The sequence below is a fragment of the Epinephelus fuscoguttatus genome, linkage group LG12 (assembly GCF_011397635.1).
Source record: "Epinephelus fuscoguttatus linkage group LG12, E.fuscoguttatus.final_Chr_v1".
NCBI classification, from domain to species: Eukaryota; Metazoa; Chordata; class Actinopteri; order Perciformes; family Serranidae; genus Epinephelus; species Epinephelus fuscoguttatus.
Window position 1 is genome coordinate 30,071,804 of NC_064763.1, and position 18,802 is coordinate 30,090,605.

At 42.9% G+C, this 18,802-nt stretch overlaps 1 protein-coding gene and 1 long non-coding RNA gene across 2 annotated transcripts; one reads left to right on the top strand and one right to left on the bottom strand.

Annotated features, from left to right (window-relative positions):
* Positions 1–1,707: 1,707 nt before the first annotated feature.
* LOC125898329 (uncharacterized) lies at positions 1,708–11,945 on the bottom strand. Its single transcript, XR_007450616.1, has 3 exons — positions 11,928–11,945; positions 11,656–11,821; positions 1,708–3,732 (listed from the first exon to the last, which is right to left on the bottom strand). It is a non-coding gene; the product is annotated as an uncharacterized LOC125898329 (long non-coding RNA).
* A 1,052-nt stretch (positions 11,946–12,997) lies between these two features.
* On the top strand, positions 12,998–13,981 carry LOC125898320 (olfactory receptor 1-like). Its single transcript, XM_049592091.1, has one exon. It carries the CDS (start codon positions 12,998–13,000, stop codon positions 13,979–13,981), a length of 984 nt encoding a protein of 327 aa, XP_049448048.1.
* The last annotated feature ends 4,821 nt before the right edge of the window (positions 13,982–18,802 follow it).

Below are 18,802 nucleotides of genomic sequence, written 5' to 3' on the forward strand. Positions count from 1 at the left end.
GGATGTAATTTCAGAATGCATTGATGCATATTATTAAATGGTTGTGTTGGAGGTGGTTATGAAAAGACCAGGTTTTTATTAAAAACCTTTTTGTAGCTGTGTCTATTGGTTGTGTTACATGTATAAAAGTGTATTCTGATTTGCTAAAAGATTTGGAGGAAGCAGCATATTGGTAACAGGATTGTGGTAAAAGATTATTCAAGTTTTGTGTAAATTGCTGAATCACTGTAGAATAATTGAGAAGGGGAGAGCAGCCTTTGATGTCAGAGGAGGTTCAGACTGCTAGTTGTAAAGATTAGACAACTTTGGTGTGTCTCAACTTCTTGAGGTGTGCTTGTTGTTGTTAGTGTTTTGACTGGATTTTGGTGCTTCGAGCAAATGACGATAGCTAAGATGAGTCATACATGCCCCTCTGGGCCGTTTGTTTTCTTGTATATCAGGCATAATGGAAGTGTTTTTGTCAAGCAGAAATCTTTGCAGCTGCTGTTGTGTGGAGTTCTGGCTTCCTGTTGCTAGATTGGCAATAAAATACCTTTTTGTAAGACAATGGAGGCTGACTGGAGTCTTTATTTAATTTGATAAAGCATAAGCACAGAAGGTCCCTTTGAGACCCAGCAGGTATGGGTGATTTCACACCTAACCAGACTAGTTTAGCTTAAACAAACTCAGATCCATCTGCCCGGTCATCATGATTCATTTGGGCTGGTGTGAAAGGTGTAAATCAAATCCTGATCAACGCAACCAAAGTGACACCAGTTGAAAAGGTGTGTCTTGTTGTGCTTCCAAGCGGACTGTGGTGTGGTACGTTTGTGGTGTGAAAGCAAACAAAGAATCAACAGGATTTTGTGTGGTTTAAATATAATTTCAAAATCTACACTTCTAGTCAATAAATCAAATTTATCTTCACTATTCAACCACACAAATCTGCTCTGACTGATACTTTGGGCTTCGTGCTGCTGTGTGTGTATGAGAGAGACAGAGGGGGAGAGAGAGGGAAGAGAAGGTGGAAGGTGGGCTATTGCACCGGTGTTTCTGCAAGTTATTAAGGTCACCAACAATGAAGCAGAGAAAAATGTGTGTTATCAAAAAAGTTAACAGCATGTCAAGTTCTGATCAGGCCCAACAAATCAGACATGAAACCGCGTACCTGTATAAAAACAAATGAAAGAGCGATTTCCTGCCTACCAGCACTGCTTAAATGTCTAGGTTTATCTGTAGAAATAGTTGTTGGTATAAAAGAGGGTCCTCTGTTCTGTTGTTACTAACATTATGTCTCCCACAGTAGAGACAGTTCTGCTGTGGTGCTAGTACCAGGGAAAGCCATTGTCATCTGCAATGTGGTATGGGTGCAACCTTTTTGAAACAAAATAGACGACAGTATTTCCTTTGCCTGAACACAGTTCAATGGAAGTTTTGTGAAGCGGTGCAGTGTGTGTTGGTTGGCTGGCTTGTTTGTTGGAGTTTGATGGTCCACTTGGCTAAAATCTGCCTTTGATAGTTGTTGAAAGTTTATATGGTTGACTTTATAGCTAATAGTTTGCTTATTTATTTACACATCCAGCAGTAACAGAGCAATTTCAACATTTATTTAGATTTACACTGATGGACTCGAGGTTCGTCCTACTCTCCAGTGTGCTATGTGTGAGCTCAGTCCTGCGTGTTCTTTAATGAAGCAATAGGAAAAGATATTCGGTCTCAGTTAATGTAGTTTATTAAGCAGTAAAGGAATAAAATTACAGAGCTCTGGGTCTCAAATTATTTCCCTGACAAGCAACAAAGGTGTGTCAGTTCACGAAGTCTGACCTCCTGTCCTTTCCCTGACCCAGTATATTTGAGCGTAACAGAGTGTCATTGTGCACGTGAGGCGTTGTCCTCTTCTCATTGGCGGTTCCACTTCCTCCTTCACCACACCACACCCCTGCCTCATGTTAATCTGACTCCTTCCCGCTGGCGGTGGGGGCGTGGTTCCTGTTTTGAAAGACAAGAGAACAACACAACTCCCTACATATGCTGTACCTTACTATCTGTACATCACTTTCTATTCTTTTTAACATATATGAAACTAATTATCTAAGCATTGCTGTATGTGCTCCTCAGACTTATGTCTCTTCCTCTCCTGTACCTCTCCACTTCTTTTGCAGAAAGAAAACACAATCACATTCAGATCAGCTGAAATCATCTCAGTATTCTCATTGTTCACACATCTAAAACATATATAGTGAAACATAACTTATAGTAAAACACATAAAATCATTCTGTTCCCAACAGTCCCCCTTTTGGCCTCATAGGACTGAGGCCACTTTTTTCAGTCCCAATGTATCCAGGTCCCCCTTTTTAGGTCTTGTGATTACTGCACTTTTTGTTTCTTTTGAAACAAAAAGTTATAACTCCCCCTTGTAGTCTCATACACAATGAGACCACTCACACCTTGTCTTCTCCTGAGTCTGAGTCCGAATCTGAATCAGTAGGCGGCCCTCCTAACAGGGTGGCCGTCTCCATTTGAGTCTTCTGATATGGTGGAGGCTGTGGATGTTTTCTCTCCACAGCTGACACTATGATTCTTTCACAGAGGGACCGGATACATGGGATACAACAACCACATAATGCTAACACCGTGAGCATTCCCACCTGAGACAAGAATACCGATACCACTAAATCTTTCCACTTACCGAACCACTGCTTGAAGATACCACCCAGGGGTTTATCAATACCTGAGTGTTCATGCATTTCCTCAGAGAGCGTGTGCAGCCCTTCTAGCGCCTTAGTTACTGACCCGTCTGGAGCTGTGTTATTTGGGATGAAGGTGCAGCAGAGGCCCTGGAACATAGAGCAGACACCCCCTTTCTCCGCCAAAAGCATGTCTAATGCAATTCGATTCTGTACTGTCATCAGGGAGGTGGCTGCCAGTTGTTCAGAGAGTCCTCCGACTGTGTCCCTAATGCTGTTGGCCAGTCTAAGAACATTGTAATGAACACAAGTCAAACTGGAACCCTGTACTTTGCCCCATGATGTATGTCAATTCTACTCCACCATACTTAGCTATGCAGGAGTCTGACGTTCCACTCCCTGGTGCGTTTCTCCTGGTTTGGTTTTGTGGTGGTTCTATGGCTTTGTCTCTGAGGGAAGACTCATAATACAACAGAGGTAAAACAATAACACAGGTTAACACAACAACTGCCAACACACACCACTTATGGTGGCGTGGTTCTAATCCCAACAATTTCATTTCTTTATTTTGTATTGCAAAAAGGTATATATAAACGTGTAAAATATAAGAGTAAATATGGAGTGTAAATGTGCTGCAAGCGAGTCTTTCTTGTATCCTGGCTTTATATTACTCAAACGTACTCTGGGCACAATGTTGCTTCAAAGGAGCTTCAAACGTTCACATTGATCACAGGATATCTCTTCCACACTTATGCTAAGCTAAATGAATAAATGTCTGTGTGAGTAAGCTGTGTTTTTTTTTTTTTTTTTAATCTTTAGTGTCTCTTATGTCCTCCAGTGTTCGGGCAGGTGTCTCTGCCACTGCACACTGACTCCAGTGATACCATGTGTCACCTTTTCCCTGGAGTTTGACGGCGTGGGATGTCCGTTCCACGACTTTGTGGGGACCAGTACACCTTGGCTCTGACCACTTTCGTTTGATCACCTTGAGCAGGACCCACTCTGATGCTGGGGGGTCTTTCCCTTCTGCTCCCTCCCGAGCTGTGGTCACCTGTTTGGAGAAAGCTGACACCAATGCTGTTAGTTGGTCATAATACGGTTTGTATTGCATAGGGCTTTCTATTTCTTCTGTAGTTTGGATCCCAGCTCCCGGTCCCGGGAACTGGTGTCCTGTTTTTAGTTCATATGGCGTGAATCCTGTCAATGAGTTCACTGAGCTCCTGACTGACAATAGAGCTAGGGGTAGAGCATCTACCCAGCTCATTTTAGTCTGAGCACAGATTTTGCCTATTTTTCCCTTCATAGACTGGTTCATCCTTTCCACCTTGCCCTGTGACTGAGGATGATAGATTGTGCCAAATGTGTGTTTTAGACCCAATGCCTTCTCTACCTGCTGTAGGTCTTTGTTTTTGAAGTGAGTCCCGTTATCAGATCTGATTCGTTTGAGGAACCCGTGCCTGGGGATATATTGATTTATCAGAAATTTGGCAGGTATGGCTTCTGGCCAGCCGGTGTATGCATCCACCGCCACCATAAGGTACCTGTGTCCTCCCACTCTTTCTGTCATATCTGTGTAGTCAATAATGACCTCTTGACCTGGGAGTTTAGGGAGAGGAAATTTCCCTTGGTGTGGTTTCACTGTGGGTCTGACATTATATTCTGTACATATATTACATTCTCTGATGTGATTCTCAATCATGCCTGGCAGAAAAGGGTGTCACCAATGAGTGAGACCTCGCACCATTTGCATCTTTCCACAATGAGTCACCCCGTGAGCCTCCTGGAGGACTGATCTCATCAGCCCTGGGGGTAACACTGGTCTTCCGTCCGGAGACCTCCACACACTCTCTTTTCTCACTGCTCCTCTCTCTTTCCAGACTGTAAGCTCCTGTGGAGAAGCTTTCTGCTGCTCTGCTATTAACATATTTACATCATATGGTGGCAGGAGATCATGTACTGTTTTCTCTGTTTGTAACATGATATACTGTTGACTATGTCCTGCCTTTCTCTTGGCTGCCCTGTCTGCAGCCTCATTTCCCCTAGCGATAGCTGCCCCTGCTTTATCATGGCCCTTACACTTAATGACTGCTACCTGTGCTGGCTTCATCACTGCCTCCTGTAGCCTCTTCATATCTTTTTCGTTTTTAATGGGGGTTTTTGCTGCTGTTAAAAAACCAGATCTGATCCACTGTGTCATTTCCACATGGATTGCTCCTACAACATATGCAGAGTCTGTGTAGATGTTCACTCTCTTCCCTTCTGACCATTCTAGAGCTGTAATCATTGCCTGGAGCTCAGCTTACTGACTCTTTCCCTGTCACCCTTTCCGTGAGGACTTCCTCAAACCCTGTTTCTGTCTGTCTCACCACTGCATATGCTGCTTTCAGTCCCTCATTTGGATGCCTGAAACAGCATCCATCTGTGAACAGTGTTTCCTCTGCGTTAGTCAGCTGCTTCGCCTGCAAATCTTCTCTCACCCTGGTGTCTTTCTGCACCTTTTCCTCACACCTGTGTGGCTCGCCCTCTCCCATGTTATCTGCCATGTTTACGCCTTCATGTGTGAATGTTATGTGTGGTGCATTTAAGATCTTTTCCAGCCTCGTCTGTCTGAGTGATGTCATGGTAAATGCCGCAGAGTTTACATATGCCACTATGCTGTGCGTTGTTAGTACAGTCAGTGCGTGTCTCATCACTATGTGTGCTATTTTCTGCAAAATTTTTGCCACTCCTGCTGCATGTCGTGTGCACGGTGGGTGTGTGTAACATGCGTTCTGCGTCTGGATGGTCAGTCTTTTCCCTACCATGAAACCTCTCTATCTGTCAGTGTTCCAGGATCGCCTTGTCTGTAGCTCCCTGCTTGATGCGATATGCTTTCTCAGAGGGTGAGAAATCCACCTGCGGAATTTGGGTGCAGATCCAATCAGTGAGTTGCATTAACCTCTTACACATAGGGCCCAAGTCTTTGGCCTGATGTTTTGCATGGATTGCCAGAGATATGTGAGGGGAGGCTTCTTCCTCCCCCTCATACCACTGTTGCTGTTCTGAAGCGAGGTTAACAGCTGCAGCCACTCCCTCATTACCCACCAGTATACAGGACGACTGTGTATCCCACCTGTTACCTTCAATTTCATTATAAAATGCCTGCTGATACATCTCATCCCCTTTTCTATCATAATAGAGTGTTACATGGAAGGGATCAGGAGGAGGGGTGTAGGGATTTAATGACTGAACCCATGGGCGCCATGACTGATAGAGAGCGCAAATCCCAGGAGTTGCTGTGGTGTTTGGCTCAAGGAGGCCCCAGTAGATATCTGCCCACTGTCCTTCAGCTGTGGGAGATGTGTCTCCAGATAACAACATTTGTAAAGAGGAATGTACAGTTGATAATGAGCAGTTCACAGCGTACCCATTTGGGAATGTCACTATCAGTCTGTCCGGGCTGCACAGGATGGAGGCTCCACACTTTAATAACACATCTCTGCCCAAAAGGTTAACAGGACATGCCATTGAGGAAACAGATGTGTGTGGAAATGTCTGATCTACTTGGAGTATGGTAGTGGTGAGTGGTTTTGTGAGTGGCAGATTTTCTGATTGACCCGAGAACCCAGTTAATTCAACCGCTGATGATGACATGTGAGTAGCCGACACAGGGAGGTTTAATGTGGAATACGGTGCCCCTGTGTCTAGCATGAAAGGCAGTTCTCGATTCAGTACTTTCAGTTGCAGGTAGGGGTCTGCCAGCTCCTCCCACTTGGGGGTTCTTGGGCCCCGTCAATATCCTTGGGAAACTTCCCAGGTCATCAGAGGATATTGACCCTGTGGAGCGACAGTAGCATTGGGTGCTTGATGCACATGATCTTGATAACCTCCCCTGGGCAGTCCCTGATACCCGCCCCCAGGGGGGTCTGTTTCCGCCACCCCTGAGAGGTCTGAGCTGCCTGCCTCGCATCCGGTGCATCCTGTCCTCCAACCACTCGGGGTCAGCATTACATGAGCAGGTCTGGTGTGGACAGCGTTCCTGCCAAGGCGACGGGTCTCCACAATGGAACTCCCCCCATCGCCCTGACCCCCTCTTGGGCCGCCACGATCCCCCCCCCCCCTTCTGAATCTTCCTGTACCACCTCGGGAGCCGCTCCAATGGGGAAGGCGAGGGTCTACCCACTCAGGGGTTGGAAAAAGATCTGGGGTAACTGTGGGTGATGGCTGAGGCTGCTGAACCATTTGATTGGCTGATTTTTTGTCTTTTTTCGCATCGTTCATTTTACGACGTGCATCCTCCAATTGAAGTTTGAGCAGCTGAACCTGTGCTGAGTCTGTGTTTTCCTTATCTTCCGCCTGTTTAGCTCTGTGTTTTTTCATGTGGTGTGTGAGGTGTTTCTCCCACTGTTCAGTGGAACAGCCAGGAAGGTCAGGGTTGTTGTCTAAGGATTCTTTTACCTTCGTGGGCAGTCCCTCTAACACAGCCTTTCTGAACAGGGTGGTTTGTAGGTCATAAGACCCTGGGTGTACTCCAGCCACATCTACCCATGTGTTCTTAAATCTGCTGAGGAATGTTGCGGTGTTTTCGTCAGGTTCGATGTGAAACATGAGCATGTGCATGGTGCCAGATGGAATGGGAAACTGTTGTCACATGGCCCGACCGATAGCAGTGGCATGGTGGGCGAATGGCTCTTTATCTGTTAAGTTAACTGTTGTGGCGTTAACGTTTTAAAACATCTCAAGTGCAGTTAAATCCCAGCTGGAGAGCTGTTGTCCCAGTAGCGCTCTCCAGTCCCCTAATGCTAATTTGTGACCCATGCAGACCTGCCAACCTGTACGCATTTTGCGTACCAGGCACGCATTTTGACATCAAAGCACGCTGGTACGATTTGATGCTCTAAAAGTACGCATATGACTCGATCGCACATTTCGCCGGTTTCAGTGTATTTGTCTATGCAAGATGTCACTCAAGTTGATACCCGGTGAATATAGGCGCGTAGGCGGAACGAAAAGATTTCGGCCAATCGGATTGCTGCATATTGCCCCCCCCCTGTCTGTCTGTCTGTTAGCAGTTAGCTCTTATTAGCTCCTCACCGTCAGCTCAGACCGGAGTTACCGTGTGTTCAGTCTGGTAGACGGTATCACCTTCTCACGCTTGTTTAAGAAATCTCACTCCACCGCCGAGTCCTTTTTTATTCATTTTTTTACGCTCTCTAGTGTGTTCACTTGTGTGTGTGTGTGTGTGTGTGTGTGTGTGCGGGCACGTGTGTGCGCGTGCCCAACGGGGTCAAACTCCGCTGTGCGCGCTACAGAGAGCAGGGGAGGATTGTAAACGCGCGACCATGTAGAGACAGAAATGACACGCGGTCTGTAAATAAGATAAATAACATAAGGCTATTTAGTTTGTTTAATAAAAGGACAAGGTGTAGACCTGTTCTATAGGAAAGGTTACCTTAAGTGACTTCTTTGTGATCTGGCGCTATATAGAAAATAAAATTAAATAAAATTAACTTGACCTTCAAGGGGGGGCGGGGCGGGGTGCCCCTCTAATAAAATGGTAGGGCAAACACTGAAGTAAATAGTGTCAAAGTCGCCTGTCGTTGATACATTGCTGGTGAGAATTGTACCACGGTAAGCAAATTGCAGACAAATTTACATTCAACTGTGTTATGAAACCTGCCCTGCCTGAATGACTATAACACACTTATGATAAAAAGACTTTTTGTTTGATGAGTCTGCTGAATTTCTATAAGAAAAAAACAAGGCAATAAGAGAGTAGTTCTAATAGGTGTCGTACTACACAAGAACACGATGAGGAATGCTAATGTAATGCACTTGTCTATGATCTAATATCTATTTCTGTATGAAATTGCATGAAAATAGGATTTCGCCATGTCATGTTTCAAAATTTTCTCGGGGGAGAACCCCCGAATCCCACTTGAAATCTTTCTTTTTGTCACAACAGGACATATTACTGTATTTTTTAAGCAGATGATCAATACTACCATCAGATTGATGAAACTGACCTTGATCTGCGCCATAAAACAAATATTGGGCGTCTATGGACGTATGTGGGGCTTAGGCCTATAGATACGAATATGTAAATGTACGCTCGTTTCTTCTGTTTGCCACATGTGCATATTGACTTTAATGGTAAAAAAAAAAAAAAAAAAAAGTGCTGCCGTGTCCACATATGTTCATGACCACGCACGAGTGTCTGGTAAGGTGGTACTCATAACCTTTCTTCAAGGTTGGCAGGTCTGCCCATGGTTTGTTTACAGAAACGCTCCATCCAGGGGCCTCCTCCCTCTAAGGGCGGGGGCATCTTATCCAGGATGCAGTGCATATCTGTAAAGGAGAAGGGTTGGTATACCTCTCCTCCTCCTGGGGTCTTTTCCAGGAGTGGCATGGCAAATGTTTTTGGCTTGTTCTTATTTTGTCGGAGATTATAGGGAGAATGTGTACGACCTGAACGTGAGCTCGGTTGACTTCAACCTGGTGGTTGACTTCATTATTCCTGTTAGTCTTACAGCCCTCGTATCATAGTCGCCCTCAGAGTCTGACCCTGACCATCCTTGACTTTCCTCATCCTCTATCTCAGGACACTCCTCTGGTTCTTCCATTTTCTAGAAACTTTTGTAGTGTCCTAGAAAAGGTCAGGGGGGGTGATTTTTTGCATGGGGGTGTCAGTCTGGGTGAAATTTCAAAATCCCAACTTTCAGCATAAAAATCCATTATTTGACCCTGTAATGTATTTTTATCCCATCCATGACCCTTCAAGTGGACAAAAATGTCCATTTTCTAGAAAGTGTCCAACAAAAGGTCACAAGGGGGGTGATTTTTATCAAGGGGGGGTCATTTTGGGTTAAATCTGAAAATCCCAACTTTCAGCACGAAAATCCATTATTTGACCATGTAATGCATTTTTATCCTATCCATGACCCTTCAAGTGGACAAAAATGTCCACCTGTCATTTAGCCATTTGTATTGTTGCTGGGATGAAAATGCATTACAGGGTCAAATAATGGATTTTCATGCTGAAAGTTGGGATTTTCAAATTTAACCCAAAATTACACCCCCCTTGACAAAAATCACCCCCCTTGTGACCTTTTGTTGGACTGTTTCTAGAAATTGGACATTTTTGTCCACTTAAAGGGTCATGGATGGGATAAAAATGCATTACAGGGTCAAATAATGGATTTTTGTGCTGAAAGTTGAGATTTTGAAATTTCACCCAGAATGACACCCCCATGCAAAAAAGTCACCCCCCTGTGACCTTTAATCTGTCTGTGAGGGAGTTTTGAATTTTGGAAATGGACAAAAATGTCCAGGGGTCACACAAGGGTTAATCATCAACATTTCCATTTGCATATTCTTCCCTGAATATGGTGGGGGAATTGGAGCTGTGGGTGTTTGGGGTAGCTCAGGATACAACCTATTAGAGGTGGGCTCTGGTGGTGGTGAGGCTGGATCCGGTGTAGGAGCAGACAGAGGTTGCTTATCTTTGTTTTGTTTTTTTGTGACTTTTGTCTGTGTTTTTCCAATAGGCCATGGCTGTAACTGCCATCTGATGGAGCAGTGCTCGTTTGTGCTCCTTCATTTCTTTGTGATTTTTCCATTTTCTCTTTTTAAATTTAGGTTCATTCTCCTTTTTAACGTGTTCTTCCAAATCATTTTGTGCTTTTACTTCTGCAGCCTGCAATTTCTTTGTGACGTTTCCCGCCTCATCATCCCCAGGCAACTCACCTTGTGCCTGTAATGCCTTCCACAACTCATCAAACTCCCTACCAACTTCCTGTCTCCGCTTATCCTCTACTCCTGACAACAGCTGTTTTCTAATTTCCCTAAACTGAGTTTTTACCAGCATGGGAGGGCAGCCTCCCTGCTCGCGACAGTCCCTGTCGAATTCGCCGATCATCACGTTTCTCTGTCCCTCTTCCACTCTGACTTGTTTCTACCAGTAAGGTACTGCTGCACACAATAAAAAAACAAAAAACAAAACTGTACACAATGCTTTGTGCCACGTGACCGCTCTACAATGCAGTCCATGCGGGCTTATTATTCTCCTTCTATCGCTGTGATTTCGCTGCTTAAGTTCCACCAGTTGCAGGCCGACACGCCCAAGCTTCTACACCGCTCTCCTAGGAGGGTGCGGGATGCCTATGGCTCGGCGACAATTGGCTTCTATCTGAAGGCAAAATTACACAGCTTCCTCTTTTTCTTCCCCACAAAACACGACCATCGCTCAGGCACTGAGAGAGCAGGAATCTGAGTCACCTCTAATAGACTCTACACAACTCTCTCGTCCTGTAAAATAGCTGGTTGTCGGTAAGCCACCCACACAACACTTTTCCCTTATTTAAAATACTGTTTTATTTACACTCCCAATATCAGGGTGGTTCTGCGGACCATTGAATAGATGTCTCAACATGAGCAATAGTATTCAGTGTTAGGGATCACATGGAAAACGCTCCCCTGCCCGCAGAACTCTGTAACCTATTTTTTGTGTTGTAGCAATCTACACAAAGGTCTTTCAACCTCAGACAACCCGTGTCTTCAGACTATATTCTCAGCTGTCCAAGAAGCAACCTTATGGGTCCTCCCCGAGCTTATCCACCTCCGGACACTCGTCTTTTTCTTTTTTAGAGATTAGATGGAAAACCTAGTCTCAGGGCTTTTCACCCGACTGTGTTTCGTATTTAGGAGTCAAATTTATGATTTACTCCAGGGCCTTACACCCGACTATGTTTCAGGTTTAGGAGTCAAATTTATGATTTGCTCTAGGGCCTTGCACCCTGTCCTGTCGAGGTGTTGACTATGTTTCGTATTTAGGAGTCAAATTTATGATTTGCTCCAGGGCCTTTCATCCTCTGCCCCGGGGCATTTCACTTTTGTGTTTTGTTTTAATTTTATTCCTTTACATTTTAGACTAGGAGACTTTAGTACAATGACAACACAAGTTTTAGCGTTTCCAATTGCAGAACTTCGATAAAACAGGCGTCTGCTTACCTTCTTTTTAGGCCGCGGCAAATGTCACGATACTGCTGTCCTCCGCTGTTGAATGTCTTTTGTCCCGTCACTTCTCCATCTCCATCACGTTGGGGTCACCAATTTGATGGACTCGAGGCTCGTCCTACTCTCCAGTGTGCTATGTGTGAGCTCAGTCCTGTGTGTTCTTTAATGAAGCAATAGGAGAAGATATTCGGTCTCAGTTAATGTAGTTTATTAAGCAGTAAAGGAATGAAATTACAGAGCTCTGGGTCTCAACTTAATTCCCTGACCAGCAACAAAGGTGTGTCAGTTCACGAAGTCTGACCTCCTGTCCTTCCCCTGACCCAGTATATTTGAGTGTAACAGAGTGTCATTGTGCAGATGAGGCATTGTTCTCTTCTCATTGGCGGTTCCACTTCCTCCTTCACCACACCACGCCCCTGCCTCATGTTAATCTGACTCCTTCCCGCTGGCGGTGGGGGCATGGTTCCTGTTTTGAAAGACAAGAGAACAACACAACTCCCTACACGTGCTGTACCTTACTATCTGTACATCACTTTCTATTCTTTTTAACATATATGAAACTAATTATCTAAGCATTGCGGTATGTGCTCCTCAGACTTCATGTCTCTTCCTCTCCTGTGCTTCTCCACTTCTGCAAAGCAAACACATTCAGATCAGCTGAAATCATCTCAGTATTCTCATTGTTCACACATCTAAAACTTATATAGTGAAACACAACTTATAGTAAAACACATAAAATCATTCTATTCCCAACAACACTTACGGTCACCGCGCTGAACGCAAGTCCAGTGCCTGCTCTCTTAGACCTGTTTTTGGTCTCTAATGCTTAAGGGAAATATTTTGCATTTACTGTGTTCACTGGCTAGTCGCCAGCTGTGTTTGTTTGCCATGTCATGTTGAGCAGGTACTCAGTAGGGCACCAACCATGGGCCATATTAATCCATTGCAGAAAATCGTCCCCAATAAGTATTACAAGCTGTAAATATTAACAATAAACGTCCTCAGTGGGGATGAATGGGCTTGGGGTTAAGCCAAAGACAGAAAGTCCTGTAATATGAACAAACTACATAAAAATACGGTGGATGCTTCAACAGCTTCCAATAGAAAGTTGCAGCAAAGAATCCTGTGAGTATATTTCATGAATGCAGGAGGGTCATTGGATTGATTTATTTTTTTTCTGATTGTTACGTACAATGGACTCAAGGGATCAGACAAAAGAGAGGTCAGATAGGGGCTCCAGTCTGTGTACATCACAGAACACAGTGCTGACGTGCGGCTCTGTTCTCTACAGTAGACATCGTGCTTCAGACAGTATGAGTTTGATTGAAATTTTACAATGGAGTTTTTTAACTCAGCTCTTGGAAAAAACATCACCTTTGTGAGACCTGAATACTTCATAATAAGGGGATTTATTGGTATACCTAATATCAATTATTACTATGTCTTTCTCTTTTTTGTTTATGTTGTTGCAGTGCTGGGAAACACACTTGTGATGGTCGTCATATACTTGGATCATAATCTGAGAACTCCAAAATATGTTGTAGTTTTTAATTTAGCATTTGCAGACCTGTTTAGTAGCACTGCTTTGGTGCCAAAGGTTCTTGATATCTTTCTGTTTAACCATCACTACATCCCCTACAATGACTGCTTAACGTTCCTTTTTTTCTGCTACACTAGCCTTTCAATGCAGGCTCTTAATCTGACTGCACTGTCCTATGACAGACTGATAGCTATCATTTACCCACTGCACTATCAAGTGAAGGTGACCAACAGGTTCATGCTGTCTTTGATTGCCTCTTTCTGGGTCTTTGTCATAATTGCAGTACTCATTGCAGCTGGCCTTCTTACAAGACTTTCCATCTGTAAATCTGTGGTTATTACCAGCTATTTCTGTGACCATAGCCAGATATATCCACTTGCATGTAATGACTATTTCCCCAGCTATGCAATTGGTTTGGTTTGTGTGTGTCTTATTCTCTGGCTTCCACTGATATTCATCTTGTTGAGTTATTCATGTATTGGCTATGCATTGTCTAAAGTGGCCACAGCTCAGGAAAGACTCAAGGCCTTTAAAACCTGCACAGGTCATCTTTCATTAGCGGCCATCTATTTTTTCCCAATATTAATCTCATATACTTTTGACAGTGAAAATCATCCAACTGCCCTCCTCATTAACCTGACTATGACCTCTGTCTTTTCCCAAATGTTGAACCCAATCATTTATGTTCTACAGACACAAGAAATCAAAGAATCTGCAAAAAAAATATTAAAATTTAGAAATAAATCCAGAATTACGGTAAAGAAAGTCATTTTAAAGTGATCATCTGTGTATATTTTGTTCCATTATGTACATTAAAGTACAACTTGTTAGAGTAAAATGAATCAAGCAATAGTTACTGTAAATACTAAGTACTTTTTTTACCCTTGCAAATATTGTAAAATGAAATTTAACTTGAATTTATTCCACAAAAAAGGACATTATAATAACTGAGCATCGAATAAAATAACCATTTTAATAACTACAGTCCACAATATAACACATGTACAACACACATACAATAGGAGTCGTTTTCTGCTATTTGGTTTAATTTGTGATTATATGCTTGTGTAATGGAAAGATACTCTGTTTATTTTGTCATCAAAGTTTGTTTCTCTGCACATTACTTGATGGAGTCTACTGTATATAAAAATAGTATTTTGTTTTCATTTTCATGTGGTCCAGGATCTAAAGTATAAAGAAGGTAATTTTGAATTTTTTACATTTATCATTATTATTAAAGATTTGTTTCATCGAGGCCAGTCTTGTTTTCTTGCCTGCATCTGTCTTCTGGATTAGTCTGCTGTGTTTTCTAACTCATCACTATATCACATTAAACCTCTCTGGCCTTCTTACGGGACATGCAGACTTTTTTTGAAGAAATTTAAATTGCTGAATTACCTAAGAATAACTGAGAAGGGGATAGCAGCATTTAATGTCAGAGACGGTTCGGACTGCAAATTGTAAAGATTAAACGACTTTGCTGTGTCTTAATTTCTTGAGGTGTGCTTGTTGTGGTTACTTGTTTTGACTGGATTTTGGTGTTTAGAGGAAATGACCAGATAGAGTCATACATGCCCCTCTGGTAGCTTGTTTTCTTGTATATCAATTATAATGGAAGTGTTTTATTCAAGCAGAAATCTTTGCATCCACAGTTGTGTGGAGTTTTGGCTTCCTGGCGCTAGATTGGTAATAAAGTACCTTCTTGTAAGACAATGGAGACTGACTGGAGTGTTTATTTAATTCGATAAAGATTAATCACTGAAGGTCCCCATGCGCCGCAGCATAGAGGCTCTAAGGGTGATGTCACACCTGACTTGATTAGTTTGGTTTAAAGAAGCTCAGGTCCATCTGCCCGGTTATCATGATTCATTTGGGGTGGTGAGAAAGGTGTAAATCAAATCCTGATCAACACAACCAAACTGACATCACTTGAAAAGGTGTGTATTGGTGAGCTTCCAAAGGGACTCTGGTGTGGTACGTTTGTGGTGTGAAAGCAAACAAACAATCCACAGGATTTTATGTGATTTAAGCATGATTTCAGAAGCTAAGCTTAGCTACCACTAAGTTATTAATAACTTGAACACAGTGGGTTGGGTTACACTATGCGATGCAGAGCAAGCAGTTTACTACAGCTGCTCGCTGTGGATGACCCTCTGCAATTAATCTCACCTGTTAATTTTCCAATTGGACAGCTAATTTATTTGCTTGAAGCAGAGGTAAGTGACTTCACTGGGGACACTGGTCTCATTTGCGTCTTTCACTGGCCACTTGCTTTCAATTCCCTCACCAGTTTACATGTAAAAAAAGACAAAACAAAAAGCACAGCAACCATTGCAGCTTCGATGCTTTGAAGCATCAGCCCTAGTAACAGATGTGTATGTCAGCACGGGTATTTCCCTGCTCAATAGGTCAAAAGCTATTAAAGCTTATGTGCTTGTATATATTAAAGTGGATAAAAAAAATGATCCTGCAGTAGTAGGCCCTGATTTATTCCTGCACGAGACACCTGCTTTACACCCTGTATCGAGACAGAACACCCACACTGGAGGGTAAAACAATTCACTGCTATCTACTGACTTTGTATTGTGGGAAGGTGTTTGCTTGCGTCTACCAGCACAAATTCCTAAAAGCTGCTGTGTGATGGGGTGCACTACCCACAGCGTTGATAACCCAGAACTAAGTTTTAATAAACTGGGGGATCCTGACACTCCGTATGCCTTTGTGCAGCCAACATTTTGCTACTTTGGTCAGACAAACTATAGAGGTTGATGCCAGCTATACTATGTAAGGCCCGGTTTTGATCTTTGTTAGGTTAAAAAATGATCTCACCTGATTCGATCATATTGTTGTAAATATCACTATATCACTTCTGGCCATTCAGTGGGATGATTTCACCATGATTAACAAGGTAAGGAGAAGAGACACTGACATAGGTTTATACTGCAAGTGCATGTGTGCTGCTTCTCTTTGTGTTTAATTGTTAAGTGGAAATGATAGGAAATGTGCAGAACATGGCGTTTCTTTTTAAACGTCAGCATTGTTGAAATGACACTGGGGGTCATGGTACCTTCACTAACGTTGTTCTCAACCCCCTGTCAATACTAGCCATGAACCTAACAAAAACGTTAGATGCTTTAGTTCATGTGAAGTGCAAAACCTTGTTAGTTGATCCCTGCGATTTGTCCTTTGCCTCTTCTTTTTGTTGTTCAAAGGAAAAGTAAATGGGCTTTATTTTCAGCAAACACATTAAACACATTAACTTAGAGCCTTAACATTAACTTATAGCTCATTGTACTGATTACTTTTCTGTGGTATTGTCCACCTTTCTCTCACTGCAAAAAACTTTAAAACTTTCACTGAACAGAGTTCAGTGGAAGTTTTGTAAAGTGCTGGAGTGTGTGTTTGAGTTTGATAGTCCACTTGGCAAACATGGGTCTCTGATAGTTGTTGAAAGTTAAGATGATAACCTTGTTAGCTAAAAGTTGCTTATTTACACATCCAGCAGTGACACAGCAATGTCCTCATTTATTTAGATTTACACTTATGGTCACCTAGCTGAATGTAAATCCAGTGCCTGCTCTCTTAGTTCTGTTTTTGGTCTCTAATGCCAAAGGGAAATAGTTTGCTCTTGAATTGCTTACTGTGTTCACTGGCTAGTCACCAACTGTGTTTGTTTGCCACATCATGTTGAGCAGGTACTCACTAAGGCACCAAACATGGGCCAAATTAAGCCCAGTTTCCACCAGTGACTATCGGTATGGTATCTTTGGAGCCAAAAGTATCTCTTACCTACCTACCTACCTAGACCCTAGTGTTTCCACTGCAAACAGTACTCTTTCATGTGGGTGGGGTTGTTGTCACTCACTGTTCCTTCCAGCACTCACTGTATTTCCTCATTACCGGTGACACAGATGGAAGTCTGCACCCGTTTATTCTCCACAGAATGAGGCTGCACACTGACATCTTCTGAATAAAATAAAACAGGCTGCAGTGAGTTTCTCTCTATTTGATATTTCGAAATAGTGGGTTTGTGCATTTCGTCCTTGTAAGGCAGGCTCAGGGGTTTAGTGTTGCCGTAGCCTTTTGCTATGCAACCTTTTTCTTCTCTCTGAGTGAGGATTAGAATATATGCAGTTCACATTACCTGGCCAAAATTAATATTTATAAATGCTTAAAGGAGCTATATGTAAGAAATCTAAAGCAAATAGTCATAAAATCCTCCTAATATGTCACAGAGACAAAGGAATAATGTTCATATAACATACTGATCTCACCGACAACAATAGTACGGCCAGAATATTCGCATTTAAAAAAATATTTTACAGTCCACAAATCATGTTTATGTTTTGAATTTGTGTTTGGGCCTGTTGCGCCACTCACCGCGGTCTACCAGTCACGCAGTTAGTAGAGTCTCAGCATCAGTTACAGTTATGACTGACCTACAGCAGCACGGCAAGCAGCATTAGCAGTGTCACGGTACATAGCATTAGCAGCCGACTCCTCCTCAGCTGTATCCCAGCAGCAGCGTTAGCAGCAGAGAAGCCGGACTTGCTCGAACGGTCCGCTGGAAAACCGAAGATCACGGACGCGACGACACGGCCTTGCCACGGCAGCCGCCCATGGGCAAACAAATCAGTCTCCAGCGTGCCGCTGTCCAGCAACCTTGAATCTGTAGGAGAGGGGGGTGGACACGACTTGCAGCAGTGTTTTGAATTTGAGTGCAGTAACTGTTTTGGCCACATTCTTACATACAGCGCCTTTAAAGATCCACTCATTCCTAAAAGTGTATGTCATATAAAACCTAAAGTCATGGTCAAAGTTGTCATATGGAATATTGAAGTTGTGTTGATTGACCAATGTTGTGATCTCATGCATTGAGTAACATTACAAGTTAACATTCCACCCTAAAAGTCGTCGGCAGTTGGCCCAGTGAATTAAGTTATTTTTTCTCCGACTATAGCTGCTGCAAGAGGCAGCAAAACATCCTTTCATGTTATAGTTACAGTTTACCTATAAAACTGTCTGCTACTGACCAATCAATGGACTGCAGTGTTCACAGCTCCACCTTCCATTGGTGCCATCCCCAAGTTTTGGCAGTGGAAACAGAAAAAAAGCATACAGATCTGAACTGAACCAAACCGTACTGTACCGTATTAATCGTCGGAAACGGGGCTTTAATCCATTGCAAAAAATAGTTTCCAAAAACTACATGTAGTACATGCAATAAATTACTATTAACAGTTAACGTCCTCAGTGGGGATGAATGGGCTTAGGGTTGAATGCCAAAGACAGAAAGTGCAAAAGTAATGAAAGAAAGCCATGATGCCTTGTTGATTTTGGTCTTTTATGGGATTTGTTGACAATAAGAAGAATCCTGAACAATACCAGCCTTATCCTGTAATATGAACAAACTACATGAAAATACAATGGATGCTCCAACGGCTTCCAATAGAAAGCTGCAGCAAAGAATCCTATGAGTATATTTCATGAATGCAGTAAGGTCATTGGATTGTTTTTTTTCTGATTCTTAAGTAAAATGGACTCAAGGGATCAGACAAAAGAGAGGTCAGAGAGGAGCTGCAGTCTGTGTACATCACAGAA